General features: G+C 39.2%; 1 protein-coding gene across 1 annotated transcript in view; it reads right to left on the reverse strand.

The window, feature by feature from the left end:
* Positions 1-3,793: 3,793 nt before the first annotated feature.
* Positions 3,794-9,927, reverse strand: part of irs4b (insulin receptor substrate 4b) — a 19,999-nt gene continuing 13,865 nt past the window's right edge. Inside the window, exon 2 of the mRNA XM_010789922.1 lies at positions 3,794-7,432. Within this exon, the coding sequence (XP_010788224.1) occupies positions 7,428-7,432 (5 nt within the window). The 3' untranslated portion in view covers positions 3,794-7,427. The remainder of the gene's footprint in view (positions 7,433-9,927) is intronic.

Here is a 9,927-nt window from a genome sequence, read left to right on the forward strand (position 1 = left end):
TCATTGGTCCCTCTTCTTTAGAGAAGACCAGGAAATGATGGATACACGGATCGTGTTCAAATCAATAGGCACGCAATGACTAAATAATAATGATCACGCCACCAAACACACATTCAAACTAAAGGAACCAGCCTGTTTGGAAAATGAGAGAAGGAGAAAGTACAGGTATTTGTGTTCAACATGTAAGAAGTAGAAAGTAAAAGGTCGTCAGACTACAATGAGTAGTGGAGTAAAGTACTGATACCAGAAAAATGTAATTAAGTACAGTAACGAAGTATTTGTACTCCACTGCTTCCCACCTCTGTCAACAAGACCAAAAAGCCTAAAACGGGACTCAAAGATAATCTTATTAGATGATCCAATCACGATTCCTGATAACGTCTATGGTCAGTATCATGTCTAAACCTCAGCTCTTCATTGAGTTTCCAGAAAGCTTTTTGAAAGGAGGGAATTCCCAGCACAATTTGACATTTTGCCAAAGTGTAATTCACCCTGGTTTTGGCAGCACGTCCTTGAATAACAAAACACAGCCGCTCTTCAAACTGTTTTACAGAATCTGGAAGTGTTTAATGGTGAATCCTCACAAACCACATTTCTTTTATGGAGCAGTGAACTCTTCCTGTTATTGTAAGACATTTATCACGAATAGATGCTCCAAAGAAAACATCAAATATGTTTTTTCAGATGATTGATGGACAGTTAGCTTTCCCTTTTATCTCTAAAAATATGGGATGTAGAGGATTTGTAAAGATTTTTTTTTACTCACAATCCACTTTCTAAGACTTGCTTGCAACCAAGGTGTTTAAATCCAAATACACTTTAGTTTGGGATTTATTCATGTTTCACGTTTAAAGTTCATTTCCTCTGTACCTGACAAAGGGCTAATTTGGGCATGACATGTTTTTCATGCAATAAAGTAGATTTTTAAAAGGAAGATTTTGGCAGGCAGAAACCCCATCAGTCAGTTTTGCAACCACATATAAAAAATGCAACAATTTTAAGATTATTTAGAATGTGTGTGTCCATAGGTGTGATTGGGTATTTTAAGTCTGTAGTCTCTAAAATAAATTGGAAGTATTACTTGTATAGTGTAATTTGAGAGGAATATGAACCGTGTGTACAATGTTTTGCATTGCATTTGGGGAAACTGTAGTTTGGAACTTGATATACAGTATGTAGTGTTTAACCGTTTTAAAATGTAACAGAAATAATTTTATGAACAAATTGAAATGACAATGAAATGTGAAAAGCTGCTAATCCATGGATTCAAACCAGAGAATCCGAGTTGTAGATCCTCTCAGCTGACCTGTCAAACACAAAGTGAACTTTGAATTTGTTTTGACGGTTGGACTTTGAGATGCCGGCCGGTCACCTGAAGCTGGATAAACACGGCGAAAAAACCTGCCGAAAGAGCTGCAGGAACGAGGAAGTAAGAGTGTTTTTTCACGTCGACAGCCATCTTTTTAACAGGTTTTCAGAGGCCAAAGGGTCAGGAGAGGCAGTGAAACACATAAATGATTATCAATTCAGTCAGAAAACAACATGCTGTGGTCATGTGTTGCTCCTTCATTCAGGAAGCAAAGGGACTTTATGAGAAGGTCTAATTAAAGTGAGCTCACAGGGAAGTCAAACAAATTATATAAAACAGTCCCTCCCTTTATAAGAACACTGAAGGAAATCAAACAAAGACTGCAAACTAATCCCTCAGAGCGTGTGTGTTGTGTGTGTGGTGTTGCTGCATGTGGCAGCCGCGTGTGTAAACTGCCCCGCCCCCTTGCACACAGACCGCGGAGAGATCTCTCGTCTGGATTGGAAACATCGAAAATACTAAAAATGATCATAGACGCATTTTGCAGTCTTTTTGCGTATTAGAAACGGAGTTGGTGAAACTAAAACTGCAATATAATGTTTGTGTAGCAATAATACATATGATGTATTTTTTACATGTCTCCAGTACCGATAAAAAGACCGCTAACGTTGGAGCTTAACGGTACCACGGTCTTTAATAATTCAGCCCCGGGATCGTTTAATACCGGGGCTCGGTACCCATCCCTATTTATTACTATAACAAAAGAAGGCGGGAATTAAACAAGGCTAGCTTTCTTTCTCGTGTTATTTCTCATGCTATTATAAGCAGTATTCATAATATATTATAAGTATTGCTTAGCAAACAGACTGGAAGCAATTGGAAAACAAACATATAGGCTACCTACAACAAGTGGACGTATTATCAACTTAAATTAACAAATTGTCAATTTTTTTATCATGTGCAGATTTAAACAATGTGTCAATGACTTTGAGATTTCCTAGAAAAACAACCAGAATACAAAGAATAAAACCTTTTTTATTGTAATCAACACGGTATATGTTCACAGTCAGGCCAAGCTTCACATATCTTGGCGCAAAAGTCAAAATGTTTTCTCATTTTTTGGCGGAGGAAGTACATGTGCCAAAAAAGGATGGTCTAATAAAGGTGTCAGACATTGAGAAAATTGCAAATGTCCAATTATATATATTTATTTAATGAGCAAATTCACATTTTAGACTGGCACAAGAGGAGAAAATCCCTCTTCAACTTCTTATATATCATAGTATATTATACTACTTCGTTAATGTACATTAATGTCACGTTGAGTACTAGACTTTCTGTTCTACTCCTGTTTCTCAGGCAGTTTTTTGCTTCAATCAAAGTGTGTGAAACATCTCAAACAGTCGCTGTGTCAAAATTTGCCTGAGAGTCGCTGTAAACACACACGTTAACATTTCTGTACACCAAAAATATCTACGTTCAATGACTTTGATTGGAAGTGCTTTTCAAGTTAAGAGAAAACAGACGTGTGTAGAAATATCAAATGTGGTGGAAGAAGTGTTAACTTAAATAGAAGTACTAATACAACAGTGAAAATACTTTAAAATCCTGCATTGTAAACCATATTTAAGTAAAAACACGAGTTATCATCAAGAACATGTGCTGGAAAAATGAAAAACAAATGTACCTTAACTATTATATACGATGCTTTTGGTTTAATATCACTGCTGCAATGTGTACACTTGACAATGTTTATGCATTTAAGTCGATTCAATGCACTTTCCACCACTGACTTTGATTGGAAGTGCTATTCAAGTTAAGAGACAACAGACGTGTGAAGTAATATCAAATGTGGTGGAAGAAGTGTTAGCTTAAATAGAAGTACGAATACAATGTATATAGTGAAAATACTTTAAAATCCTGCATTGTAACTAGGGCTGCTCGATTATGGCAAAAATCATAATCTCGATTATTTGGGTCAATAATTGTAATTGCGATTATTCATTGACTTTGAAAACATTAAGTTTATTGGAGAAAAAAAGTTGAACAGTATGTTTTTAACAGTTGATTACCCGGAACTTTAAGTATAATTCAACTGAAGAACCCAAAAAAAAAAAAAAAAAAAAAAAGTAATAATAATAAAAAAATAATCGTTTTATTTCGATTACGTTGTTTTCGTATATCGTTGCAAGCCATAATCGTAATCGCGATTAAAATACGATTAATTGAGCAGCCCTAATTGTAACCCATATTAAGTAAAAACACGTGCTTAAAATATGAAAAACAAAGTTATTATGCAGTTAGATGTACCGTAACTATTATATATGATGCTTTTGGTTTAATATCACGGCTGCAATGTGTACATTTGACAGTACTTTTACTTCTGTACTTGAGTAAATGTACTTTCCACCACTGGTTGTGTGTGCACTGTAAATGAAGATGAACGACGCCCACACAGTAAAGAAGACAGTGAGACCACAGCAGTTACATGAACACATTTTTATTGCAATAGCTCTATCGAAAGCAAAAAAGTTTTGATAAATATAAACACTATGCCGATGCTCAAATCGCCTGCTCCCGCCCCCCTTTCCCTCCACGAGGAAAAACGAGAAAGAAAAGAGAGAAGGAAGTAACACAAAAACAAAAAAATAGGGGGGGCACCTGCCGAGGCGCCGATCATAACATGAAAAAAGCGACAACTTGAGTTTTCCTTATTTACAGAAGGAGGATTTTCCATTTCCAACACATTTTTTAACTCTTTTTTTTTTTTTCGTATATGGGACGTACGTCGCTGAAAAATAATGCACATACGAAGGATACACACCTCCACAGTATTTTTTTTAACTCTTTCTCTTTCATGTAAAGCTAATAAACAACATCGTTCAACTCGGAAACTAAGAACACATGAGATCTGCTTCCCAATCCCCCTCCTCCCAAATCATCTTCATCGACAGCATTTCCGACCGTTAACTGTACTACACAGCAGCAAATAAACTGTAATATAGTTACAAAAAAATAAACATTAGGCAGACGTTGTTGCCCATTTCATTATACAAATAACTGCAAAATGCCTATGTACTCTTAAAAAAGAAAAATACTAGCCTTGCTTTGTTTTTCAGAGAAACAAGGTCGCCCCAATACGACAAAAACAACCAAAAATAAGATGATTATTCCCCTCTGTAAACTAGAATACAAAAGAAACCAAAATATTAGAGGAAAAAGGAAATTGCATAATGATGCAGTAACCTTAAGTCTTCTCTGCGAGGATTATATATATATATATATAATGATATATTACGTAGGTCTTCTTTCTCATTTCTCCACCACCCAACAAGAAAAATTCACAACAGCTGATTTTCAACATCAGAATGGGTAAAATCGAGGACAGTTTTGAGGTTGAGTAGTTGCCAAAATAAACACAGATTCTGTGTAAATCAATTCAAGGTCATGGTTTAAAAAAAAGGGGGTCAAATCCAACATGAAGGCAATCAGACATGAACAACATTTAGCCATTTTTTGAATAATGCTTCAAATAAGTTACAGAGGCTTCTTTCAAAATCCCCCCCCCCCCAAAAAAAAAAATCTTGCATTTACCATAAAATAAAACTCAAAAAGCAACACTTCGCTGTAGCATAGCAAGTACACAAAACATAAGAAAATGTTCTTGGGCAGCAGCCTTAATATTATTTGATCGTCCGACGAGCGGGGCAAATGAAAAGTATGTCAGATTGTTCGTAATGTACATATAAGACACGTCACAGGCTTCAAAAACAGCATTTGGTGGGTTTGAAATCAGACCGTTTGAAATGTGGATGATAAGGGAGGGGGAAGTGGAGTTTCTGTACCGACGTTTTTTTCCGCTTAAACCTCGACACAAAACCGTCTTCAAACGAGGATTATTTAAAGACACTCGGCTCAGTCGCTCAGATTTCCTGCTGTGCGGCACCACAATGATGCGTCGCACACAAAAGAGCAGCGAGAGTGACAGGCCTTTTCAGTCTAAATGAATTCAAAACAACAAAACAAAGAGTGGGAGGATTAAAAAGAAGGGAAGCATTTGTAGCATTAGATGAGCGAATGCTGGAAAAAAAAATTGCAATTCTGCGGGCTGTCAGTCTAGAAATAGGAGAGGAGAAAAGTAGAAAGGCTAAATATGGGCGTGTCAGTCTGTTAAAGTCTGTTAAAGTATGTGTGTGTGTGTGTGTGTGTGTGTGTGTGTGTGTGTGTGTGTGAAGAGGCAGCAAGCGTTCAGATAGGACTGTGATTGATGTGTGTGTCCACCGCCTGTCCGAATGTGTGTGCGTGTGCATATACGGGTGTGTGAGAGTTTGTAGCGGGGCGAGTGTGACCAGCGCGCTGCACCTGGGGCTAAAGCTCAGGTTACTGGAAACCCCTTTGCGTCACCAAGTGTGTGTGAGTGTGTGTGTTTGTGCGTCAAGAGAGCATTGACAAAGAGCCAAAATGGGGGCCTAAATAGAGCAGACATGGGAGACGCCACATGACCGTGAAATGTGTCTTTATGACGTGTGTGTGTGTGTGTGTGTGTGTGTGTGTGTATATAAATGCCACAGCTGTAAGGTACACACTTCACTTGCAGATATTTTGTGTGTATGTGTGCATAGGTGTTATGTTTGCATCCCAGTGTCAGCATCTGTACTTTGTGCTTTAACCTTTTACACTGGTGTGTGTGTGTGTGTGTGTGTGTGTGTGTGTGTGTGTGTGTGTGTGTGTGTGTGTGTGTGTGTGTGTGTGTCTTTCCCTCGCTAACCTGAACTGTGCTACGGACCATATGAGGTCAAACTTAAGAAAAACAAAAATGAAAAAAAAAACCTGCTTTAGGACCGGATAAGTCAAAGTCGAGTTTCCAAAACCGCTACAAGCTAATTCCTCATGTCATTTTTTTTAAAGGAATAGTTTTCTGCTCGTCAGGTTTTCGATGATGCTAGCTTAGCTTAGCATCAAGACTTGAGACGGAGGGAAACAGCTAGCCTAGCTCTGTTTTAAGGTCAACAAAATCCACCTGTCAGTTACTCGAGATCTCAATAATGATGTGATATCTTTTTGGTTTAACCTGCACAAAAGCCAAAGGGTACTTTTCGGCATTTTACGAAATGGATTTACGAGAGGGAAGGACAACAAGACTTCAGGAAATTGTCCTCCATAATAACAGCCCATAAAACATGAATTATTAACTTTACACCTGGGTTGTATGTACAGATTGAACAATACAAGTTATAAAATGTCAAACTATAAGCTTCAAAAGATACTGTAATGTCTCATTTGAAAAATTCAGACTCGGCTAACTGTTTCCCTCTGCTTCCAGTCTTTATGCTAAGCTAACTAGCCTCATAGCTTTTGCCAAAAACGACCCCTTTAAACACATCAGTAATGAATAAAAAACAATAAAACTTTCCAGCATTGCAGAGTACCATCGCTGTAGTGAAAGCAAACAAAGAAATGTACCGGAATATTTGTACCTATTGCAACAAATAAATATATAATATGTGCTACAGAACATGAGGAGGGTAATCGTTTTAAGGTTGTTTCAGTACACTGTGTTAAAGATGGTATTTGGGAACAATCGCAGTACCTGTGAGCTTGTACCATTTATTTGGGTAATCTATTATAATAAATCTACTCCAACTTATGTCATAACTGTACGGTACCATATTGAGGAAGGATAATGCATGGGGGGTACAAAATAGAATTAAAATCATATTTTAAAGTCAACGCAACATAAAAGTCCGTACCAATAATGCCGTTGCTTCCAGCGTCCCTTTTTTAATACCGTATGGAGAGCCTGATAATGAGGCTCTTTTTAACCCCCCCCCACCAAAGTCTGTTGAAAAAGCAGCGTACACTCGCAGCATTGATTGTGAGAGGGGGGAAATTATATTAAAAAATAAAACAGGACAAGATATGCATAAAAAACACTAAAATAATGATAAAATACACTTATAAAAAATGCAAGCCTTTTAGTCATCTGTTGTTGTTGTTGTTTTTCTGCATCCAGAGCGGCTTCTCCGTCTGTGTGAAGAGGTCAAAGGTCGAGAGCCCCGACCAGAGAGATGAGGAGGAAGAGGAGGAGGAGGAAGAAGGGGAACCATTATCCCGACGCTCAGTCTGTAAGAGAAGATGAAAGAGAAGAGGTCAGAAATATAAAATAGGTGGTCTCGGTGGAGCGCTTGCTAGTGAACTCTGGAGCGGTTCATCGCTGGTGTGAACGCAGTCCGCACCAAAACATAGGAAGCGTAGTATTTACGAGTCACAAGAACACGGATGTTTTCAAAATCCTTAGCGAAAGAGTGAAGCAGAATGAAGTGTTGAACAGTGTAAAAATGCTCCGTCAACTATACATAAAAGTCAGAGCCACCTGTCGTCGGTGAAACGCCCTCCTGACTGCAGAACGTCTCATTATATGTGTTATAATGTTTTTTATTGCACGTTGTCTGATTATATGATCATATGTGCCGTCTGCTAGAGTCCATTGATATGCTCTCCAGATTAACAGCAGCATGAAAATGACCTGCCGATGCTCCAAAGCTCCGGTAGAAATTGTCAGGATTTGCGTTTTTACCCCCTTAATGTCTGACCAATGGTTGAACAGCATTTCCGAGCACATGACTTGTGTTTAAACTTTAACGGTACGTCCACACAGCAGCTTTAAAAAAATCTTCCATCGCTTCTCTGCCCATTGACTTTGAATGGGGGTGACGTCACTTTGCCTCGCTTTTCGCCGAACTGCATTGTGGGGAAGCGAAGCGAAGATTTCCAGGATTTCCAGGATTTTCAGGATTCAAAAGTTGAGCAATGTTCAACTTTTGAAGCTGAGATGGAAGCGTCAGCCAATCAAATCCCGTTTATGCAAATCTGACAGTACAAGCGCTAGCCAATCAAACCGCGTGCAAGCTGGGAGAGACATACCGCAGTTCATTTCCTCATATTCCAAACGAGAAATTACGGTAGCAAATCACCCGTTTCTTTACGACCAGAACTATTTACCGGGATACAAACCGGAGGAACCAGGCATGGAGGGAGGTGGCAGAGACAGTGGGGGAAACTGGTAGGTTTTCGCCTGTTTGGGGATTTTATATCCAGTTTACTTCGTTTTAACATTGCTATTGCTTTGTATGTCGGGGGCGGGAGATTCATGTGATTGGTTGTTGGTCGCGTTGCTCGCAAAAAATGGCCAAGCTTCAGACACGCCCAGCATCAAGATTTTTCAAGATTTTGAAAATGTGGTGTCTAGTGTCGCGAGAGTTTGGTGAGGTGAGTCAACTATATTATTAGTCATAAATCTTTGGTTGAGGGTTTATTTACAGGTACACGAGAATCGTTCGCCGTCCAGTTCCGAGGTGACCACAAACCTATAACTTGGTTACTGTACGGTCACCTACTTTCTCTAAATTTAGTCGTTCGTGCAGATTTTAACCGAAAGCTGTTTAATTTCAAGGTAACTTTATTTAGTACTTAACACCCTTTTGTTTAAATGGCCAGTTAGTCCAAAGAAAGACGACGGCAAACAGAGGTTCGTCCGAATGCCCTTTATTATGACTGGGACAAAAGTGTACCTTTGAATCACCTTCCTGTGTGTTCTTCTTGGGTAATTTAAACGTGAATTTATTCTTAAGCTCCGTAAAACATTAACTTACACAGACAAAGTTGTTGTGTGGTCTTGTTTGGTAAACACGGCGTAAAACCACCACAGGACTATTTTCCTGTTTAAGTGCATTCTACTGAGGTGAGACTTTTCGTTGTAGACTCTCGTCGGTAGTTGCACAACAAATTTGCGAGAACTCGTTATATATTTCTTGCAGAAAACCTGGACAGGAATAACAAAGGGTGCCATGTTGAGTTTGAGGGTGTGTGTGTTCATTCCTCTTTCTGAAAGGTTGAGTCTTACTTTTGATTCTCTGTGTACTTACGTGGTAACCAGCTTACAGACGCGAAAATACTACCAGTAGGTTTACATAAATAATTGTATAAAAGCTTCTGAGGTGGTGACTTCAAAAGGTTAGATCAAATTAGGGTGTAAAATAAAACAATAATTTCCAGGGTACAGTACCGGTAAAGATGACTTAGTATTAAGGTAACAACTCCGGTATAATTTTATCTTAAATAAATACCACCGTTAAAAGGTTTGAGTGTAACCAAAAGAGTATTTCGTAGAACATTATCATATCATAAGTGAGAGACAGGGTGTGCGAACTACCTCGAGGGGGGGGGAGGACACTCGGTCACCGGCAGACGCTCTGTGTCGCTTGGGTCAGGCTTGTGTGTTGTGGCGTCGGACCGACCCTTCAAACACACGTGACGTCGTAATGGTTATGGGAGAGACAAAAAGTCGGACAAAGGTGTGGCTGAGGTCGGAACGCGCAGGGGACAGAGTCCCTCCTCTTTAGCGCCTCGACGTGACTCTTTTCTAACTCACACCGGCACTCCTCAGGCGCACTAACCGGGTAAACCTGGTTAGGTTGTCTGAATTAGCATTGCCGAAGGCGCCTGCATTGCATTGCCGAAGGTGCCTAACCAGTTAAACCTGGTTACCCAGGTAAACCCATACCCGTACATGACATGGGTCCTTCTTTTCTCTTTAGAGGTTGCTCCGCAAGACCCGT

Source organism: Notothenia coriiceps, unplaced genomic scaffold, assembly GCF_000735185.1.
Source record: "Notothenia coriiceps isolate Sejong01 unplaced genomic scaffold, NC01 NC01_scaffold00033460, whole genome shotgun sequence".
Classification (NCBI taxonomy): domain Eukaryota; kingdom Metazoa; phylum Chordata; class Actinopteri; order Perciformes; family Nototheniidae; genus Notothenia; species Notothenia coriiceps.